Source organism: Syngnathus floridae, chromosome 12 (assembly GCF_059516105.1).
Source record: "Syngnathus floridae isolate MCC-2025c chromosome 12, RoL_Sflo_1.0, whole genome shotgun sequence".
In the NCBI taxonomy this organism is placed as follows: Eukaryota; Metazoa; Chordata; class Actinopteri; order Syngnathiformes; family Syngnathidae; genus Syngnathus; species Syngnathus floridae.
This window is the reverse complement of record NC_142424.1, coordinates 5,844,750-5,868,149: the sequence shown is the minus strand read 5'-3', so window position 1 is coordinate 5,868,149 and position 23,400 is coordinate 5,844,750. Positions and strand designations below refer to the sequence as shown.

General features: G+C 41.5%; 2 protein-coding genes across 10 annotated transcripts in view; both read right to left on the bottom strand.

Moving 5' to 3' along the window:
- kcnn2 (potassium calcium-activated channel subfamily N member 2) overlaps positions 1-13,046 on the bottom strand; it is a 48,316-nt gene extending 35,270 nt beyond the window's left edge. For all 6 annotated transcript variants that reach the window (XM_088391550.1, XM_088391547.1, XM_088391546.1 and 3 more), the window contains exon 1: positions 12,489-13,046. The gene's annotated coding sequence lies outside the window, so the exon portion shown is untranslated. The remainder of the gene's footprint in view (positions 1-12,488) is intronic.
- A 389-nt stretch (positions 13,047-13,435) lies between these two features.
- sppl3 (signal peptide peptidase 3) overlaps positions 13,436-23,400 on the bottom strand; it is a 50,795-nt gene continuing 40,830 nt past the window's right edge. For all 4 annotated transcript variants that reach the window (XM_088392889.1, XM_088392892.1, XM_088392891.1 and 1 more), the window contains 10 exons: positions 20,175-20,252; positions 19,591-19,679; positions 19,402-19,521; positions 19,101-19,179; positions 18,034-18,146; positions 17,831-17,937; positions 16,522-16,685; positions 16,094-16,284; positions 15,880-15,989; positions 13,436-15,617 (listed from right to left, as the gene is read on the bottom strand). In XM_088392889.1, coding sequence (XP_088249015.1) covers positions 15,549-15,617; positions 15,880-15,989; positions 16,094-16,284; positions 16,522-16,685; positions 17,831-17,937; positions 18,034-18,146; positions 19,101-19,179; positions 19,402-19,521; positions 19,591-19,679; positions 20,175-20,252 — 1,120 coding nt within the window. In that variant the 3' untranslated portion in view covers positions 13,436-15,548. The remainder of the gene's footprint in view (positions 15,618-15,879; positions 15,990-16,093; positions 16,285-16,521; positions 16,686-17,830; positions 17,938-18,033; positions 18,147-19,100; positions 19,180-19,401; positions 19,522-19,590; positions 19,680-20,174; positions 20,253-23,400) is intronic.

The window sequence follows — 23,400 nt, the reverse complement described above, 5'->3', positions numbered from 1 at the left end:
ATACATCTTCATGTTTTATGCACTTTTTTTGAGATACCATTAAACTCTTTGTGGATATTTAAATCCAACAATATGTTGATTTATTTCATCTATTTCATTAAAATCTAATAGTAGAGTACTGGAGGAACAATATCACACACAAAATGCTTTTTAAACCCTCAATATTTGTAATATTGTAATTCTACGATTTATTCACATAAGGCAGTACGACAACGGAAAAGCTTTTTTTGGTGAAGTTTCCCCTATTAATTAACTAACCAATACAAACCATTATAAACCGTTAGCAACTCTTAGTTTCCTACAAATACAAGTTATAGTAAGGAAGTGAGCACAATACACAAATCAGCAAAATAACATGATTTATGTAATTCACTGATTGTTTGATATGCAAACGTCACTACATTTAATTAGTCAGTTTTGTTTTTCTTATTAGCTTTTTCTAACTTTTGAAAGGCTTGTATGTTTTCTACAAAACTAAAAATACTTTTTTAGGGGGTCCAAAAAGTGCACTGTAATAGGAGAAAAATCTTTAACTTCTTCCTTTTTTAACATAATTACTTATTCTTTTCATTATTATTATTACTGACTGGGCTCCTTTATTGTCCCCCGCCCTCATTCACAATTATTTCCACAATTAATTATTGCATTTGGTTGCATTAAGCAAGAAAGTTAATTCTATAAACCCCATTGTTTTTAAACAGTAACTTTCTTTTGCTAAGCTCAAAAGCACACCTTTTTCTTGGCACTTTATTCCATACAAATGTATACACACAAACATAATACACACACAGGCGACTAAAAAAACGACTTTGATAGTATATTTTTAATACGATAAATTGATTTAACTTATAAAGTTGTTTGGAAGCATTGAAAAGGCAAATTGTGCATTTTTACACCTTTATTGAAGTCCACATGCAAAGTTACATCTACAAAAGACATCCAAGTCAAACTCCAAAGCTTTTTTTTAACCAGTTGTTCGTCATTCTTTTGCGCTTGTAAGTGCTCCTTAGCAGCCATGTGTCTCTCATGGCAGTATACTGTGCACTCTTGTGCAGATGCAGAAGCACCACCGTCCCCCATTCCACACATTCCAGGATTTCCCAGCAAGCATTGCAAGCAAGCCCAAACAAGTCACGTTCTTGCACTGGGGCGGAATTTCACACAGTCAAGTGACTTGAGGCGGCTTCTCTTTTTCGGGGGGCCCTCGATCAACCCCTCCCTTACGGTGGCCGATCGCAAAAACAAGGACATAAGTTTGCGTTGAGACAAAGCCTTTTTTTTTTTTTTTAAAGCGCCGTTGGTTAAAAAAAAAAAAAAAAAGGTCTTTTAGCACGGTGCAAACAAACAAGGCTCTTTGCTGAGAAGCTTGCCCTCAAGGTTCAAACATGAGGCACACACGGGAGCACTGACACCTAATCTCAACACAACCTGAGAGAAGAGCAGGACGAGAGGGGATGGGTTTGGGGGGAGGGAGGGAGGGTGAGGGGCCCCGCATTCCTCCCCCTTCCCCCCTCCCCGACCTGCTATACGCTACAAGGATGCTCAAAAAACACAGAGGCCCACCCTCACCCTCCTCCACTTCCTTTTAGCATAAGCTCGCACTCCCGTGTCACCGTGTTTGATGACACAACACCACACAGGTGCAGAAGACAGTTGGTGTAAATAAACTTCGTGTTACTGTTCAATGTAATAAACAAAAGTGTTACCTAAGCTAAGGAGGTTATGTTGACACAGTTTGTGAGTTAAGGCCACTCTAAAGCTACTTCAAGTTCCACTTAACTTTCCCTTTTTTGTGGTGTGGATTCCCAACCACTGAAGAAAACCAACATTGGTCAATGTCACATTCTTTCTCAAAAGTGACTGAGTTGGATTCTCTGGGCTTATTTTTTGACATTTTTAGCTCAAATGGAACTTTTGCTGTTTATTACGTGTTGATTTTTGTATATTTGAGCTAAATGTGGATTATTTGGGTTTAGCAGTTCCAGGCTAAAACTTCAAGGTGTGGCTATGGGTTCAGGCGTGAATGCAAGATTTGTTTTGATCATTTTTGCTAATATTGTATGGACACTTATATATTTTAATTGTTAGTCTATAAGATTATATAGGATTAAACAGAATCTACTTATCATATCCCAGTTTTATGACCAACATTACACTTTTTTATGAAAACCGCCTAGCAAGGATTTTTTTGGTTCACATTTTGTGAGCATGCCCGACTCTTAAAAATTTCATCTGCACAACATTTCAGGTTTCGCAGTAGGCTAAAAATGATTTCGGTATCTTATAGTCATTTTTGTTGCACACATTTTGGTGGCCAATTTGATCACTTTTGTGCTGGCATTTCATAGCCACATAACTTAGTCATATGATTGGAGCTATAAAAAAGTTTTTTATCATTTTAATATTTTTTTTGTCATGCATTCCTTATTTCCTAATGAGGAAAATGCAGTAAATGTAATTACAAAAGTTTTTTTATTTTGGTGGAATGGCCAGTTAAGTTTTATTAACTCTAAGCCCTTCTAGATTTCTCCAATCACCAAGGTGGTTGGTTTCAATGTGTTCCATTATTATTATTATTATTATTATTATTATTATTATACAAGAGTAATGAACTTTTAAGGGTGAAGACTGGGTCAAGGAAGAACCCCTTCCACCATTTTGTTGAATTTTATATATTAAATGAATCTGTGAATCAAATGACGCAAAATAAGAACATTCGGTTTGTTCCTATGGGTGTCTCAATATAAATCACAGTCATTATTTCTTGATAGTGACTTTTGACATGGTTATCAAAAAATATTTATATAATATTTTTTTGAGTAAATGGTGCAGAAGGCTCCACCACCTGCCATCAGCCATCAAGTCAAGTCAACCTGTCCACTTCCACTGGCCAGTTCTGAGGCCAAATGCTATGACAATACTATTGCACTGCTAGAATGGATGGTACAGTAGTGCAACATTGTCAAAGCAGCTGACCTCAGCATGTGTCAGCACACGGACAGAATAAAGAGATAGAGAGGAGGGAGTTGAGGGCTGGGAGGGGTGGCCATTCGTTTTGCTGCCAATCTACATTTTAATTTGCTTTATTTGTAATTGTGTGAGAGTATTTAAATATTTGAAAGCTATTTGGGAAGTTGCTTGAACTAATACACCCACCAAAAGCGGGAGGAAGCTGCAACCCATGGACCATATGCAACCAGAGTATTTAATGCAATTTTAAAAGCAATTTCTTCCTAAAGGAAAGCTCACACGTTGAAAGTTGATTTCACTAAGACACAAAAAGTCATCTATATGCAAATAAACTTTGAAAAAACACAATCTGTAAGAACCACTTGTTTGATTGCAAAGTCATATTTTCAATTCATTCCGAACAGGACTTGAAAAACTTTCCACAGCCCAGTCCACATTGAATTTCTTTTTAGAAACAAAAGTCAAAGAGTGGTGCGGGTCCATCAACCAATGCCCTTTTAATATTGCACTGCTCATCCCCAATGGCCAGTAGTGCAACAGAAAAAGGGCAGTGGTCAACAACCATGAAGCCTCTATCGCATAGAAAAACTTAAATACAAATATATACACACACACGATTGGATGGACATTTTCTATATAAATAAATAAAAAAACTATAAAACAGCCCATGCCTGTGTGTGGTTGAAGAGGGGGCACAATAACAAAAAGCTGCTTGAGTGCTGAATTAACTTCCTAAATTTAACAGCGTTGCTTATACTCTCGCCCTGGGAGAATGGGAATTTCCCAGCATGTGGGCCCATACTATTCTCTTCAGTCAATGACATGCATTCTAATTTGGGGGGAGAGGAGGAGGAGGAAGAGGAGGAGGAATGAGGTGGGGGTTAAAGAGAGGAAGAAAGGGAGAGGGGGGGGTGCACATTAAAGCCTTCCCACACCTTGCCTATCAAACTATTAGTCAGACATGGCCCCAAGTTGCAGTTCTGATGAGTACAAAGTCACTCTAGAGCAAGAAGGAGAGCGAAAAAGTTTGGGAAAAGCTCATTTTGGAAAAAAAAGTGAAGAAGTGCACGTGAGGCGTTTGCGCAACACCTTCCGTGGCTGTTACACAACGTACACAATCCATAGCATGACGCCAGTCACTGGACGACGAAAAACGAGAACATCATATGGACGCATGGTGCTATTTACCTGCTTTCCTTCACTCTCCGCCATGTCTACAGAGGAGGAGGCGAAGGAGAGGAAGAAGGAGCGCGCGCGGCCTATGCGCCTCCTCCGCTCCACGCCAAGCCACCCAACCAAGCAGGCAGCCCGGAGTCTCTTTCCTGCCAGCTCACGGCGCAACACTGACGACTTGTTAGATTGCACAACAGGCTTGGCTGCACGCACACGCCCGCAACGTGAAAATGTAACCCCACACCCACCCCCACCAACCAGACCCCCCCCCCCCTCTCTCTGCTCGTCACTCCCTCCCCTTCCTCCCAATCATCGGATACCTATTAGGTGGCCAAATAAGGTGCACTTTATCCTCTTCAAGCCCCCCCCGAACCAGGCTCGGTCTGTTTTCCACGCGCGGAATCAAGTTTGTGCACAAGATTTACGCATAAAAAGAAGCTACAACTCACCGTGGAGAACCCCCCCCCCTCCCCTCCTCTCGCGCACACCACCCCCTTTTTCTACCTCTCGTCTTCCCACGGAACACTATCAGCAGGAGAATCCGTGGATAGGCCAAGAAAAACAACGACGACAAGGGAAAAGCGAGCCTCTTTCCTCGAAATCACGCCGCGTGGAAGGCGGGTGGTGGAAGGGGGGAAAAAGGGGGAGGGGGGGGGGCTATGGCTTCGGTACTCGTTGTCCCCGCGTCGTGAATAACCGCACAAATCGGAGCCGAAAAGCGTCCAAAAATGAGCGTCGAATCCCGCACAAACCTCCTCTTTCCTCATGAGGCGATGGTAGTGGAAAAAGTCTTCCACGCACACGTAACGCGCACGGCCCTCGAGCATACCGGACTCCATCTTTGACTACTTGACATTCACAGGCTGGCGAGGCTCGAGTCGCCGCTTTTGCATTGCCGCGCTCCCATTGGTTGCCTCCTGCGCTAGTCTGCGGCGATTGGTCAGCCCTAGGCGCCCGCCCCGCTTCCTATGCGCCGCTCATTGGTCGAGCACAACGACGCGTCAGCCAGCGCAGCAAATGCCTGATTAGCTATGTCCCATTCACAAAAATCCACCCAAACTCCTCCTCCTCCCCTCGCGGTATCCTAATTATTTTATTCACTTTTTTTGGTGAGCCCGCTTTAAAACAAACACGCTTATGATATGATAATAATCAGGCCTTAATTGATGGTAACACGGGTGGCCATTACACCAACTATGGCGTCACCTCGCTTACTTCCGCACCGAATTTTATTTAAAAAATCCGATTAGATTAAATTCATATTTAATAATTTAAAAAATCCTACATATTCAGGTAGTTGCGGGCGGGAGAGACGAACCGAGGCGCCATCAGAGGTGACAAAATGTGCCGTTCGAGTAGCTCAATTTGTCACCTCGGTCGGTGCACAAAATGGAAGCGCGGCCAGCCTTTTTTTTTTTCCATTTTTTTTTTTTTTTTTAATCGACGCCCAGAAAGGAGAAGCGGCCTGTGAAATTTGGCATTCCTGGCCCAGAGGAGCTGAAATAATGGCATTATCCCGCGGCTTTCCCCCTCTTTCCCTCACTCAGTCTACCCATATCTGATTGTGCAGCCACTCGGTGCTTTTTTTTTTTTTTTTTTTTTAATATATATATAAAGCAGGGCGTGATGAAGGTTGACTCTCCTCTTCTGCCCCCCCAAAAGTGTCCCGTCAAGACACACAAGTTAATTTAAGGCACCAAAACTCTCTCACTCTCTTTGCTCTCTCTATCAAGATCCAATAATAAGTTCTGATAGTGACTGTTGGTGGTCCACAGCGTCCTGCTGCTAATACACAAACTGCACCAAGTGCAGGGAATTAATGCTGCAAACGCCCGATTAGCTCATTCATTACTGTGGAGAGCACACACACAGGGTGACAATCGACTCAAAGACCTGAAAATGTTAATGGGAGGGGTGGGGTGTCATCTCATTAGAGATTAATCTAATGTACAATTATGTAAAAAATACCCTAAATCCAATATAACTGAGCATGGTATATTTAGCATTAAGTACTATTATGTGTTATGATTGTATTATCAAACTAATGAGAGAACAAAAACAATTTAAAATGTTTCAACAAAACTGTTATGTTCCAATGGATTGAAGTTTTGCTGTTTGAATAAAATGTAACATATACAATAATACAAAAAGAATGTAATCACATTTTTTAAAATGTGTTTTGATTACTTTAAAATGAAGATTAAGAAATTACAAATAATCAAACTTTGCTTTGAATCTTTTTGCTAATTCAAATATCACACTTACGTCCCGTCATCCAATTTGCATACATAACTAATACAATTTAAAGTCAAATGAAACAACGCATGGATATTAAAATAGAGGCACGTTTAGGCTTCTAGTTTTGTGACAATAACTACACTAATTTGCTTACAGATTTATTATAGTTCAGTCTTAAAGATTCTTCTACTCTCAGAAGCTCTAGTAGTGAAGTTAAAACCACTGGGGGATGTTTTTAAAATTTGCAAAATGAGGAGGATTGAAGTTAATGTGGTTTATATGCTTAAATGCAGTTTTTGAAGTCAAACATTTAAGTAGCTAATAAAGTGGTCTACACCTTGAATACACTTGTGCATATAAATTCAAGCAACATTTTATTTTTGGTAAAAGATGCCTTACGTGTGTTCATTATTATTTATTAGCTAAAGATGAGCGATTTTATCAAAAATAATTCTAATGGTAAGATAGTTGTTAGTTTGAAAGTGTTTCCTGTGGTTACACATTTTGACATTGAAGTTTTGTTGGGGAATAGGATTATCTCTATGACTAAGAGTAGGTTTAAAAAGAGAAAGAGAGGGAGGGAGAGAGAGAGACTCACTTTCATGTTTTGGAAAACGTTTCTGTTTAAAAGGAATCTGAGGGGATTTAAAGGCCCCAAACATGCATGCAGGAGTAGTAATATGGCTGTCTGCCTCTGACTGTCATGTGGGCCCGGGTGAGAAAAGCCTTTTAAAAGATGCTGCTTATTGTTGTGCCTCTTTTTTTTTTTTTTGCATTTCCCTCTATGTAGCAGCTCCCATCCTCCCAAAACGTACCTCCTTTCTTCCTCTGCACTTTGACCTCTTCCCTTCCCCCATACCCATTTCCATCTAATACACACAACACACACACACCACACAGACACACAACGATGGATGATCATTGATAATTTTGAAGACTCTTACTGGTGACGTTTTAGGTGGCTGTAGGAGGTTTCTTCTTTGATGAAGTAGCAGTGGCTGAGCCCCACCTCAAACTCACCCCCCCCTTGAAACAGACTCTATGGACTGCATGCATGACATTCCAGCTGTGTGGGTGGCACGCTTTTTTTTTTTTTTAAAACTATGTCTCCAACGGTACACAGCAACTCCTGAAGCTCCCGACGGCGCGGGAACCGCCACCACCCCCGGCGGCATCAGCCATTCTTCAAACTCTCTTTAAACCGGCTGAAAATAACATTAGGTACGCCTGCACGTTCTACTCAGAGCCCATAAAGTAAACATGTATGAAGACAATGAGGCTTAGTTGATTACCAGTAGGTGTGCAAATGCACTGAATCACTCTGAGGTGTTTCTATTATTTTGACTCTAGATAAGGTGAGCATAAGTACTTTTCACTATGGTGTACTTGTACGCCAGTGAAATCTACAAGAAATAGAAATTTGATAGATTTCATATCTAGATAGCTAGCTCGCCAGATAGCTAGCTAGCTAGCTATAAGTCTAGTCCTCTTTGCCTTGCCGTTGACTCTAACATATGGATACATTCTATCTAAATAAAGTGAACTCCATCATTAGAGATACCAGCACCTTGCTGTTGTATTTTACGAATAAAATACACTTAAAGCAACCAGTGAGCAAAGAGTCACCTATAATGACTCCCAAGCTCACTCGCTGACAAGCGTATTGATTACTCATCGATTATTTCCTAGTGTGCACGTGGTGCACGTGATCAACGACGAGCCTAGTCTGTAACTCACAGTCCACCCCCCCATGCAGTATGCATACATGCACCCCCCTCTTTCTACTTCAACAGTACTGCATGAGCCGAGTCCAAGAGAAAAAAAAAACTCCAGCCCATTAAGTGAACTTCAGAGGAATTCCTCACTTTACATACGGAATGCACTAGAGGTCGAAGGGCAAAGGGCCAGAGGGGAATCCACCCGCACCCAAGCAGGCAAGGCAGGCCGGGCCTTATTTAAACAAGCCTGGAATGCCTACTTTGCTTGCTGGATGGTGTGCTGGAAGAACAAGAAGAAGAAGAGGAGGAGGAGGTGGAGGAGGAAGGAAGTTCTCTGCTATTAACATGAACACGAGTGGCCAATAAATAGCAACACGCTTTAAATGACCTCGTTGAGAGCCTCCATACACAACACGCCATTCACGTCCAATGCAAAAGATCAGAAGGCTCACTTTTGATTGACACACCCGCTGAGGTACGTGTTTACAAATATTGTACTTTTAACGTAAAAAATAAATGAAGCCTAATCGTAACGGTAAGGACAGTTTTGAACTGGATTGTCCGTAATCAGCGACTTTAAAGATGCCAAATATCAGAAAGCAGCTCAAAGTGCAGCTCTACACCGCAACACACATTGCTATCTTTATGTTTACATTTTTTCATGTGTTTATAAGTGTCCAAAAGAAAGAAACAAAAATATTAGCAATTATTTTATTTGTATTATTAACTCCACTCAAGGAGAATTATTATTTATTATTATTATTTTCATTTGAACATGGATCCATTTTATGCCAAGCGTAATAGCAGGGTGTCAATTCAAACCGTCAAATCAAAACGCTACTATTATTCTATAATCCTGATCATATTTCTTTAGGTAGCGGCTCTCATTAGACTGTACAGTTGTACCTAATGAAGTGGCCTGTGACCACACTACCAATCAAACTGTCTGCTACTGTTCAAACGGTTTATTTTGTTGTTGTATTATGCTTCAAAATATTTTGCAAAATTGTTCCCAACAAATAATGCAACACTGCCTCACTTCCGTTAGCGTTAGGAATGATTCAGCTCTCTTCTTGAAATAAACAATAAGTCTATAATTCAGATGAATTCCATACCCCCAACAAGTTGTGCTGAAGATTCTCTTTTCACAATTATTCACTTTAAGATACTTTTGTTTCTATTTATGTGCACTTTGTGCCACTTTTTGGACATTTTCTGGACCTTGAATGAGTTATCTTGAGGTATGGGCCGGCCCCCTTTAAAAGAGGCCCTCCAGTCAAGACCACACAGCAGCACTCACTTAGTATGAGAAAGTCAGTTTCCAAACTGCAATAACATTAAAATATACGAGATCAAGTGAGTCCAATAAAAAGTTCTACTTGTACAAGTCATTTAATTATTTAGTGTCGGTACGGTGCAACAGATTAGGACACGGTTGAAATTGGTGTTTTCCTCTTATGTATACAATTATTTCACTTTCTTTTCTTTCTTTTTAAATTACAACAAACAGATACAAAAACAGAAAATATGTGAGAAAAATATAAACTGTCTCTTAACAACCAGCTCTTATGAATCATACCAAAAATTTGGTTTTGAAATTTGGTTGGAAAACACATCTCACAATTAAATGCGGTGTTTTGAGGTTATATACAATTATTTTGCAGTCTTTTTCCTATGATATAACTCATAAAAACTGTTGAGTCTTACAAGTCTCTTTGTAAGACTTACAAAAATATGTAGAACATTGTGCAAAGAATTAGGACACCGTTAAATTCGCTGATTTATGAAGATAAATGTATGATAATATAACCAGCAAAAACGTCCTTCTGCAAAGTCTTAGGTGTGAAAATTCTTTACATTACAAAAGACATTAAAAAAGCTTCTAAATGTCTCTTAAAACTAAACTCAAATTCTTTCCCCATGAAAAGACATATACATAAATATACAAGTATATACATATAAATATACATGTATACATACAATTTATATAGAAAAGATTGTAAAAAATATTGTGTGAAATTTCATAACCAGAAAAAGTTCTTACAAAGGTTCCGCCAGGCTTAAGTGTCAAGTATTAAGTGTAGACAAATTTTACGCAAAACTGCCTCTTTAAAATCTGCAATCTGAATTATTTTTTTGCCTCTTGTAGGTTAGAACAATACGAAATAGCCTAGATCAAGATGAGTCGTTTGACTAGTGTGTGTGTGTGTGTGTGTGTGTGTGTGTGTGTGTGTGTGTGTGTGTGTGTGTCGCAGGCAGGGGTGGGGCAGCAGTGGTGTCAGTATCCGATGAATGAAACTCTAAATGTAAATGAATGCGTCTAATAGCAGCTGGCCATCATCATCACCTGGTCATGTGACATAGAAGCGCCTCTGGACAACAAAACCCAGCATTCCCAGCGTCCCCACCCCCACCTTTCTGTTTTTAGGACCACCACGCCAAATTTCCTTTCAAATGACATGCTACAATCCCCATGGCCGTGGTGGAATTCTGGCCACTTCAAAGCGGCGCAGGGCCGGCCGGGCCAAGCGGCCAATGACGGATGAGGGGTGGGTCGCTGCCTGCCTTGACCTCCCCGACCTTACGCCCAACCCCTGTCCACCCTCCCCCACTTTTGCCGCAATCCCACCACCCAGTGTCATGCTCTCCAACCACCCCCCCACCTTCCATGTCAGTAAACCCACCAAAAGCTAATGACTGGTCACTTAAACCATCCTATCTTAACATCTGTCACTTCGAAACAGTCCTGAGAGTCCAAAAATAAAGCAATGTAATCAATTAGAGGCTTAGCAATTAATTAATCACAAATATTTGACACAATCGGTAATGTTTGCCCATTTAAACTTATTTAGTCGACATCTAGAGGGACTTCTCAGTTTACGATGAATCGACAGAGAAGATTCAGAAAGATCCAGATTGGATTTTGCAAAGTAGTCCAGAGATGAGCCAAAAACGTTTTACACAAAGGTTTTATGGACTGATGAGATCAAAACATATTTCTATAAAATTGATGGTAAGGGTCAAAGTATGAAGAAAGAAAAGACCTGCTCATGATCCAGAACACAGCATGGTGGAGATCATGTCATGGCTTGGACTTGCATGGCTGCTTTTGAAACAGGCTCACTAGTCTTTATTGCTAACGCGTGACGGTAACAGCAGAATGAGTTCTGAGGTCTACATAAAAAATTCTGGCATAAAAATAGATCCTAACTAATTGGGAGAAGCTTCATCAAGCAACAAGAAGGACTCCAAACCTAAAATATTGAGCTTTTGGTGTTCCAATACTGAATATTTGCAAAGTCCAAATGTGCACCTCAAAAATCTTCTTCCGATACTCCTAAAGTTTTAACGTAGAGGCTACTGTGCTAGTAAAAAACATTTTAGTCTGAAGCTCTGGACTGTGACGCTAATGAGAAAAATCGCAGCACAAAACGGATGCAAGAAGTTCTAACATGATTACTTTCCAGATCCACTTTGAATGGTTTTATGGTCAGTCACATCAAGATGATTATCATTCATGATTATGTGCTTTCAGTCTTTGTTGGATGACCATAACCACATTTTCCACTAGTGTCAATCTCACTCATTCAATTCATCTTCAACTCCCGGAGGGAAAAAAAAAAAATCTGTCTACCTTTTGGTATTGTCTTTTCTAAATGTTTTAATTAGTATCTCAACAAGTATCATATTACTTCTATTGCGGCCATTTTCATGAAGTCAATAACTTCCCTTCGTCCCATGCGCGTAAGCAGATATTTGTACTGTGTTTCCCTCTGCTGGACAACAACCCCACATGCACCTTAATTACAGTATTGCATACAACGGCGTATCCTCGGTTTACGACGAGGATAATCGTCGTAAACCGTGTTAAATGGTCGGAACCTGCGCCAAAGCAGTACACATTACAAGAGTACAGAAACTAAATAATTTGACGCTTTCAATTACTTGTAAATATTTGACAACATATTTGTTAAGTCAGATAAGATAAGAAGGCAACTCTTTCATTATTTTTTTTTGTTTTAGTTTGGACGCATTTTAGGTCAAAAATTTCATTGTCTGTCTTACGTTTGTGACTTTTCTTCTACAAGTCTTCATTTTCTTTGAGCTTTAAAAGTCCCTCCATGCCATTTAAGATTACATCCAGTACGGCATGAGCATAAAAAATAAAAAATTCAATGGCGAGTGCAGGTAAAGTTGACAAAACTGTTAGCGCTAACCAACCTTTTTATGCGCCACGGACCGGTTACGTGTCAGAAATATTTTCGCGGACCGGCCTTTATACAAAAATACATTTATATAAATAAATAATACATTTCTAATGAATATATAAATACGATGAAATAAAATTGGCATATAAACAAGTATAAACCACATAAAAGTAATACTCACCATTACGTTGAATTAGTGGGAGCACTGAGGTTGTTTCTCAGAAACGAGCCGGTCCCATCGAGGCGTAATCGGAGACAATGACACCCGAAGTGGTTAAGATTTGTCTTTTAATGCAGGATGCTTGGTCTCCGTGTGCCGAAGAAGTTTTGAAGGCTTCATTGCTTCGTTAGCTAGCCTGTCGCCGCCACATATGCAGTGTGCTTAGCTCGTCACCTGTGCCGATAAATCCATATTTTAAGTAAGACTCCAGAAATTTTCTTTTAAATGTAGCTTTCCTGATCTTAAAAGTCGTAGCTTCTTCTTCTTCCGTCTCCTCATTGGGCTTTTTTCCCTTTCCGAAGAAGCTTTCCAGACATTTCTGTTTCTTGCTCATTTTTGCTTGCTTGGCGGGCTCGACTGGTGTGACATGTCACGTGACCGGGAAACAGCTGCACTGACGGATGTAATTGGGAGAAAAACACCAATTTTTAAAAATATTTCTCAAAATAAATTTTTACTCATTTTTGCTAGCTTTGCGGGCTCAACTGGGGAAACACGTGACCGGGAAAAGCGTCTTGACCTGAATTAATTGATCGTCGATTAAAAAAAAAAACGGACCGGGGATTGGGGACCCCTGGGTTAGCTAGTTGTTTGCGTAGAAGAAAAATGCGACTCACCTGAACATGTGCGCTCTCGTACGCCCCCTTCTGTTTGGATGATACAACCACTCGAACAATTACCAGCCTTATCAAGGTTAAACGTATAATGTTAAAATTAGGTAACGTCCTTATTGATATATTTAAACAAGTGTAAAACACTTTTATGGTTCCCCTAATTGAAATATGACCCCCGAAAAAGACAAATACATTTACAGTTAGAGTCATGTTTATTTACAGCACAATCTTGAACGAGGGAAGGAGACAAAAGTGTTCTTTTTTTTTCGTGGATAGAATGCATCCGGATTCATGTTTCATCACAACACGGTTCTTAATTTATTGAGTCACCATTTGTCTATACAGAATCCATTCAGTCGCAATATCTAGAGAGCTGCAATCTTCTGCTGGAGACAAAAAAATGAAAGGGCCGAAAAGAAATCCATTTAAAAAATTCCACAATGATCGTCTTTAGCTATTTATATATGTATATATACACATATACACACACATATATATATAGGTATATATGTATACTTATATATGTATATAAATCTATATATTTTCTTGCCATGTCCATGGAGAGGTGATGGGGTTTGTGGTTTTGACAGTTTAGGCTTTGAGAGGGTCCTCAGGTCCCAAATATTGAAATATTGAGCTTATTTTTTTTTCCTCCCCCCCCAAGTCACAAATGTCCCGAGTACAAACTCTTCTGTGTACATGGGGGGTGCTTCATAGAATAGGTCCAGTTCAGCCTCCAAAAAAAGTTCAGCAGTAGCCCTCCAAAATGATTACAATGTACACTTAACATGCACGTCCAGAGTAAAAAATCAAATTAAAAAGAACATTGAAAAAGAAAAATGAGCTGTCCCTTGGGCTTTCTAGCCACTTGCTGTATAAATTAGAAATGAACTGACAAGCACCACAAAACAGTGGCAAAAAAAAAGACTGGTTACAGTAAAAAACATACATGTTAGCTTTTAGTTCTAATTTCCATAGATCAATTTCAGATTTTTAAAGTGATTTTTTTTTGTCCTCAGGTCCACACACACGCACATTCACGCTGTATCTCTTTACATGTAACCACAGTATGTGTGCATCTGCCACTGACTTATCACAATAGTCAGGTCGTCATTACGCTCACTCGCTTGTTCTGCGTCAATGTCACCGACTCGGTGGCCTTTTAAAGTCCCTTTAGGATGTGCAAAAAAAAATATTAAGAAACAAATGGGACAAAAAAAGGTCTCCTGGATGAACGTAAAATACCTTCAAATTAGTTTAACATTCATTTATTTGAAGAAACATATTTCGAAAAAAAAACACTGTTTACATTTCCACTTGCCCCTAGTTTGACAAACAAACAAAAAAAAAGATGAAGTACATAGATTACAAAAAAATGTCAGAGTCGCTCGCCCGCGTGAATGCCAACCTGACTATTGTCACAGCAAGTTCAAATTAAAAGCAAATAAAATCATTCAATCACACTCACATACACGCGACCCAGAGCAGGAGCGGGTAACTAACGGCCGCTGACATTTCGTGGTTGTTTTGAATTTTATTTGTGTTTCAAGCAAACACACCAAAGGGTTCGAGAGTCAACCGTCCGGCCGTCAGTTTCAAGCCACCCGTTGCTCAACATGCTCTCAAACACAAATACAAACTCAAGAGATGGCAAAAATACAAGTTTACACATATATACAAACGAAAGCCACGCCCGCCGGCTGTGTGCTTCGCAATTTAATAATGCATCGTTTTTCTGTATACGCAGAGAATAAAACCTTTTTTTCTAAATAAAATACATTGTTGCCTGTGTAGAATGGGGGAGTGAGGATAGCAGATGATCAGAGAGGAGAAGGAGGAGGAGTCTATGTGAGTGTGTGTCTGCTCCCCTGCTCTCCTTCACTGCATTTCCCCCTCCCGTCTCCACGGCGACGCTCCGTGCTTGACATCGCTCCGAAATAATATTAATAATAATGTCAAGAGTAATGACCACGACAATGCTAAAAAAATATATATATATATATATAACCACCGCCCCCCCATGTCTCACATCTGCAAGTCCACAAAGAGGGGGAGGGGCAGGAGGGAGGTCATGTGATCTTGTGTGACAAATCAATGCGGAGGGAGGAAAGACTGGGAGGAAGGGGAAGTGAAACATGAGCAGGATGTGCTATGATGAAGAGGAGGAGGATGAGTGGTGTGTAGGACACACACACACACACTTGTGTCTTTCTGTGGTGGGGGCAGGGAGGGATGGAGGGGGGGGGTTCCGCAGATGGGTGGAAAGCATGAACGAGTGGTGACGACATGGCCTCACTGTGAGGGCGCCCCCTCTACTCCCCCATCCCTCCATCGAGCGCTCTTCCATGGGAGTGGGGGTCCGCTGTCCTCCCCCCTAGTTGCTGGTTGTTAATTTGCCTGGGTGCTATCATACCTCCAGGAAGCGGGAGCTGGGCTTGGTATGGAAGGGCTCGGACCACATGCGCCGCAAATCACCCTAAAACACACACACAGGAACATACCAAGTGTTTACATCCAGGGTTGGGCAAAGTTGTTTTTTCTTTACCATTCCAATAGATTTATTTCATTTAAATGAACCCCTACAGGGAAATCATGATCCAAACAAATCAGAGGTCGACCAGTGCCAGAAAAATCCCATTCCAGCGGAGATATGCAAACAAAGTCATCGGTTTTGCTGCATTGCCACATAACTCGATCGATCAACCCATACGCGTACCATCCGCTGACTGTGCACGTACCTTCAGATAGGCCATGGTGAGCAGAGGCAGCAGGGTGAAGGGCACCAGGTAGAGCAGAGCAGGCTGAGCAGCGCGATGGATCCTGGATGCCACGGTGGCAGTCAAAAGACCTATGAGGAGAAAAATAAATATTTCAAAGCGGGGACATGCTAGTCAACATGTACCTCATGCATCTTTGAAATCCAGCGACCCAGCCAGTAAACCACTTCCTTACCCACAAAGTATCCGATGAGAGTGCAGTGGAAATAGGAGACCCTCTGCATGCGTCCCGACATGTTCCCGGGCCCCGAGGCCTCCCCGCTAGCTTGCTTCTTATAGTTGTCGTAGCGCAGGACAAAGCACAAGAGCAGCCCGGGCATCACGATGTCGCCGATTCCCAACATGGAGAAATGACTTCCTGTGGAGCTGTGATAAAAAAAACATTTGGAATGTTCAAACTCTTGTCGCCGTGTGCAAATAAAAGGACAAAAAGACCAATTTGCTGGAGAGATGTTCTTCAACAGCCCACTGAGGCTGTAATGCTCATTCTAGCAGAAAATTAAAAGTCATGTGGAGAGAAAAGTAGAAAAAAATAAATCCAATAGAGATTTTTTTTTAGCAATAATAAAAAAGGAAACTGGAGGAATCCAAGGTCATTCCTACCTGGGAAAAACCAGTTTCCCAGGTAGGGAGAGGCGGGGCACGTCACGGGCCATCCCAGGTCCCAAGTGAAGCTTCCTGGACAGGACGTCAATGGGGTTCTCAGCAGGTTGAGTGGCGACTTTGACCATCACGTTGCTGTTGAAGATGTAGGCTGAGAAGAACACCTAAAGGGAAACAGAAGCATCGGGGCGTTATGTTTAGCTTGACGGTTGCTAGGCGAAGAGGCGAGAGTCGCCGCAGCGGCGATTGAGCGCTTGCTTTTATTGGCGTGTGATGCATCCCTTTTCCAATTCACTTTAATGTGACATTAAAACACAGTACTGTTTTGCTCCGGGGAAACCCTGAGTGTTGTGAAATTGACTAAGCAACAGTAGTAAAAGACATCTGTTAATAAAGATGTGGCCAAACAGCATAAGATGAGCTTGTGAATTGGAATAAACATCCTCTCATCATTTGTTTACTTTGCCTCTAAACACTTAAGCATCTAAGTTTGCTCTCGCAGCTTTTATGGGCCAAGTCACATTTTATTTTGAAAATACACAAAAAAAGGATGTAACGATGTTCTCATGTCAATTTACAGGCAAATTGACTTAGCGTTGAACACAAAGCTATTATTGTGAATGTCAACGGGGAAGACACAGGTTAATTGTACCTTCTGCCATCTAGTGGAGGAGCGTTTAATTGTTCTGTCTCAATGTCACTGACATGAAAAAGCTGAACAAAAAAAAAGAAATCTGACATTTTAGGTGAACACCTGAAAGTGGCACACCTGAATCACCGCTAAACACAAAACGCTATATGTCTAGCAGGAATTATAAGGCACCATTGAAATCTTTTGAGGCTATTATCTCATGGAAGATTTCAGCCTTGAGGGGGAAAAATGAATAGAAATGATGAAAAGCTATGAAAATGACTCAGAATTGAATCAATCAGATAATACGTCAGCGTCGTGCCCGCACAAACCAGCACATTGTGCGCCCTTTGTAACCTCAAATGTCATAACCACAAGAGAAGGAAATATTTGTACGCATAAAACAATCCAAAGCAAACCGGAAAGCGAGTGACATTAACGAGACCAATTTTTCAGTGACTGCTCCACAATCAGGTGCGCGGATGATCGTCAGCGGCGATAATGTCATTTGAGCTCAATAAATCACAGCGCCGCCACAGCCTCGTCCAAATGTTTACGCTCAAACTAATCCGGGAGACAGTGAGCTGATGACAATGAGCTTGTCCTCATGTATCTCCGCTCACGGCATTCTTGTGTGTGAGCCTGCGCGAGCGTCAGCATTGACGGCGACGTCCTTACCCAGAACACGTCATAGATGAGCAGCCCTGACAGGAGCAGGCACGACACCTTCAGACTGGGCAGCCGCACAAAGGCGATCATGGCCACACACAAGCCCATGGCCAAAGCTGTGAGGAAGGGAAAAAGACTTAAAAAAAAAAAGACACAACCGAAAACTAAGCGCTTTGTAAAGTGGGTTGCGGTGAACCATCAGGGTGACGCACCATCCATGAGAAGCCAATGTCCAGTCAGCACCCAGATGAGCACCAACATGACGGAGAGGGAGAAGGACAGGAGCTCGGCCAGAGTGAAGCGGCCACAGCAGCCAAAGGAAATTCTAAAAATCAAACATTTGGTGACATTAGTGACATCATTAAATGTCAAAATGAACATGAGCAAGTAAGTGGAGCTTGGAATGTTTTTGTATGAAAGGGTTTCTATTGGTTGCAGAGTGGGTGGGGTGTTGCCACTCCTTGTGCGTCACCATTGCAATGGAACAGCTGCAATGTCCAGGCGCCATGCTAAACTTAACCTTTAGAAGGACGGCAGCGAGTTGAAGTTTTTTTTTTTTCCTCCACAAACAATGACGCGGAGTCATTTTTGCATTGTCAGTGAAGAGGGGAAAAACTGATATACAGCTGGAGGAAAAAGTGAACACTTAATTTCTTAATTTTTTTCTTCTTATGAATTGGTCATAAAAGATAATCTGATCATCGGAACCACAACAAACACGCTACGCTGCTTAAAATTAAAGCAACACCACACAAACAATTAGTTCATTGTCGTTTGATCAGACCGCATTTTACGACTGATTTATGCTGAAATGTACCAAATTCCATAAACTAGCAGTGCTGCGGTTGATCTTTATTCTTTTCTCACACAACGTCTCTCTTGTCAAAAAATCATTACATTTTTTTTTTCTCCTCAACCCCGTAACAGAAAGTGTCGCCTATTTAGCACGTCATCCCCAAATCTCACTTGCAAGGCACAACTAATCAAGACGCGGTCAATTTGTTAACAGTTGGATTAAGCAAGGTTTGATTGGTCATGCCTGGAGAGCGAGGCACACGGAAGACCTCATATAAAAGCGGGTAGTTTAACATTTATTTACCGATTTAGTACTCTCTGAAGTTGTGTAAATAAACCGGCCACTATACGAGTAAATACGGCGCACCAACTTGCAGCTCGTAAACCTTCGATGGTTTTTCCACTGTTGGACGCAGATGATTGCGTATGGAGCGATGAACTGACATTTTAAAAAAAACAAAAACAAACAAAAAAAACATCTTACTTGTTCTGTGGGGAGCAGGGCCTCGTCAGATACTGGCACATTGGCAACAAGAGGAAAGCAAAAGCGATTGTAGCGAGCACTGATGATGAGAAAGAGAGAGAACGCACACAACAGCAATGAGATACAGTCAGCTCATTCTCATCCTTTTTTTTTTTCGTGTGTGTCCGCTTCACAGAGCAGCTAATGATCTTTGCGCTTCCATCAGCCGAGCACAGAAAAAGAGACACACGACTGTGTGTGTGTGTGTGCGTAAAAGCCTTAAAGCAGTCAGTCGCTGCTCTTTGTGCTATGCGGCACGTACCTGCCGTGCAGATGGTGAAGACCACCTGGACCGAGTCAAAGAAGAAGAACATGACTAGCAGAGACACGGAAGCTCCTATGGGCAGGAACAGCGCCTGCGTTGAGTCTATAGTCTGAATACCTGCAGAAAAAAACCCAAAATGGAAAATCACCACCAAAAACATGGCGACGCTGCAAAGATCGCACTCACTGTTGTTTGTGTTGGCGTTGTTGAAGGAGCCCGGTGTGGGGTTACCATCTTTGTCCTTCTCTTGGTTCTCACAGTCCATGTTTAATGACCTGCAGCGGTGCGATGAGAGTGTTGTCATATTTACAGCTTCTTTGCCAAGTGTAATTGACTTGTTAAGAGTCGATTGAATGCCCACGCGTGTCAATTCAGGAAAATGATAGTAAAAATAAAACAGCCGGCAGCGTTGCAAAGAAAATGGACATTCAGTGGATTGTAGCACAGGATGTTTATCCATCACATTTTCGCAATGTAGTGGCAAAAGGAAAGTAAGCTTTGGCCTCATAAATTCTTCTACTCATAGAAACTATCTGACTCGACACATAAGTGATGAGTATTTTATGACACATGCTGCAAAGTGCATTTTGGGATTCCAAACTGAAGATATCGGATTCCAATTTATTTCAGTTTTGACACTTGAGAATAATTAAAAAAAAAAAAAAATCCTGATTGCGTTACTTCAACCATGTAGTCACACCTAAATGTAAGAAATGCAAAGCCACATCTTGGCAAATGTGATTTTTTTTTTTTTACCAAGTGTCACTTACCTGAAGCTGCCATAGACGATGAGAAGGATGGAGATGAGGAAGGTGGACACCTGGCTTGAGTCAACTAAGGAGTACGCCCTGGGGGGAAAAAAAAAATAAAAATAATTAAAAAATCCAACATGAAAGAGCCGAACTTCAATGATGAGCTCATTTTGGACGTGCAACAACACGTACATTTTTTTTTTAATAATGTGCAAGTTTTGATCTTTTCATATTTGTGTTTTCCCCTCCAAACCGTTTGTTCGGGGCAAAGCGTACAAATTGACTGTTAAAAGGGAGATCGACAGATACCCGGCAAGCATTCTGACCTGTTGAGAGCCGAGGCAATCGTTCTAAAAATACCGCACGTCAATCTCAATTTTAATGACTACACACAATTCTTTCGAGGAAGGTAGGGCAGCCGGGCCGGGCGGCGTGCTCCGTTGCGTGTCGGCGCAAATCCGTAGGAGTTTCCCTTTTACAAAAAAGCCGCCGTCCTCTCCCTCTGGCACAACAGCGAGCATAACGAGGTTAAAAAAAAAAAAAGTATGGCAATCAATCAATGGGTCTTGTCAGGAAATTAAAAGCCGCTACTGGCAGTGAACAAACCTACACAAGATTCCAAGCGAGACGGATTAAACTCGAGTTTCGTATTCTTCCTGCACTTGACATAGTAGCCGCTCCTATCGTGAACCGATTACAATCCATAAAACACAATGCGTGATGACTCATTTGGAAGTGCTGACATTGCTTTATCAACACTTGGCAGTTCTAAAATATTGAACTTTTACTGCAGGGAGATGAAGAAAGAAGGGGAAGGGGGAAGACAAATCATGGATGCATATGAGGGAAAATTCAATAACTAAGCGTCTTATCAATCGTCACTCTGTTGTCATATTGCTCACATTTGCATGGCATCTAGGGAATGCCACAATATCCTGCAGTGACGCACAAACATGTGTTGTGGGTCCGCCATTCAGTTCATTCTTTGGCATCTTGGCTGTGCGACAACATCTCTCAGCATTCACGTACAACTTTTGTGTGGGAACTGCAACTTCTTGCGCCCTGACATTATCCAATGAAAACACAAAACAGTTCGACATCTAGGAGGACCCAAAGAGCAAAAAAAAAAAGGGGGAGGCTTAAATCAGATCGGCCGTCTTGATTGAAGTGTTGAATGTTTTGACGCAGCCTGGACTTGACCCGCAACCTTTTAATGCAGGCCCCGGGTGCGAGGGGGGGGAAAAAAAAATACAAGGCGGCCATTGTGGCCGGGCCGCTTTCAGACGGGCGCGCTGACCGAGATGCCGACCTGTCAGTCGCCTGTCAAACTCGCCCTTCTTGGGTGAGGAATGCAGTTAGTGTATGTAAAACCACTCTATGTGCTTCTTATATAACATTATTGCACTTCAGAGTGTGTGTGTGCATTAGCATCACGTCAGATCAAGTGTGTGGGGAGGGAAACCCAAGGGCCCTTTTCGTCCTCCGAGGGCCAAACTCCATTTGTGGAAAAACCAACGGGACATTTGAACAAAATTCCACGAGTTTGATTTTATAACAGCCTTGTGAGATTTTACAAATGTATGGCGGCGGTGAGAAAAATGCTCATTCCCCGCCTGGACTCAATCCACAGTGCTAAATTCCTGAATATACACTCGGCTTACACAAATCTGAAAAGCATTTTGAGATACTTGTTGACAGATATCCCGAATCACAATTCGACCCATCATCATAATAGCGAGGGAGCGAATTCAAACATCAGCTCAGGTGTCATCTTAAATGGGTGAGAGATTAACAGATAGCAATTCAGAAAGACCGACTTTGTTCCTCTCTGATTCTAATGATGTCACCGCAGTGACTAGATAGACGGCAAGTTTCATCCACCACGGAGCTAATTCATATTCCAGCGCCAAACTGCTTCGTCTGAATTCCCCGCACAGATGCCCGCAGAACATGGGCGAGATAGATGAATGGAACATTTAAAAACAAAATACAATCCCGGACTGTTGGGGGCTGGACGCAAGCCCAAGGAGCCATAAGCCCTCCTTGTCCACTGACAGACTTGTTTTTTTTTTTTTTTTTTCCTTCCCCCTTCCAAACAATTCCAAATCTGACTCACAAACAACCCGACATGCGTGACTTGACCACAAAGGGTCAGCGAGCGGTAAAGTAGAAAAAAACGTCGTGTGTATTTAACATATTTTCACAGTAACTACAGAGTGGAGATACCATGAGACCTCCAATTGGAGATTAATATTCATCTCCCTCCATCGGCTGATCCAATTATGGCTGTAATGGGCTAAATCCACCAGGAACAAGGTTGAAATTTGTAATCAACTGCGACCTTTCTGCCTCCATTAAAAAATATTTGCTTCCCCTTCTTAGACATTTGGATGTAAGGTGCGTTGGCAGCCTTGTGTGGCATTTGGACGGGGGGGGGTTACAAGTCTTGACACACAGGGACCTGTTTTAGTAGACTGGGGGGCGGCCTGACAGACGTAAATTAATTTGAAGTTTAGTGGAAGAGATACATCCATCACAAAGTCAGCTCAACTCAACATGCGTTCTTATGTGTCCTTTTGTTCCGACCCAGGCGACAGTATGGCTTCCTCGTACAACTTCTAATTAACTCTCCGTAATGTTGGAGTATTCAAAAGAAGCGCTGATGATTTCGCACATTAGCGGTGAACATCTCGTTCTACTTGTACGACCGCAATCAGTTCGGGTGACACCTGCCTTCCGAGTTGCTCTAATTCCAAAACGTTTTGCGTACTTATTACAGGCACAAATGGCTAATGTCGCTAAACCTTTAGTAACTGTTGGATGGAAGTTTTAAGTAACCTTCTAGCATCTAAGAGATGTTAATGAAGCAGACTGATACTGTCACCATGGTATAATAAATAGTGTTGATATATTAGCATCAGCATTTTAGCCGTGTGGCATTCACAAATTCATCTATTTTCTGATTTTATTATAAACCGAGTCTCCACTGTTTGCTGAAAAACTCACTTTTTAGTAGTCAGGGCCAAAACCATGTCTAATCTAAATTTATTGATTTGACGTCACCACCTGGCCACATATTGAATTGAGGAGCGGTCCCGTAGCTTTGTCTAAAATAATTATATTAGTGTATATTATATTATAAAAAAAAATTCCCAGCCACACTTAAGTGTAGCTAGCCACGGCGTCACATGTTTATGCTTCACCCCAGTCTTGCTATGTGCGCTGAAGTTTGCCATTCCATTAC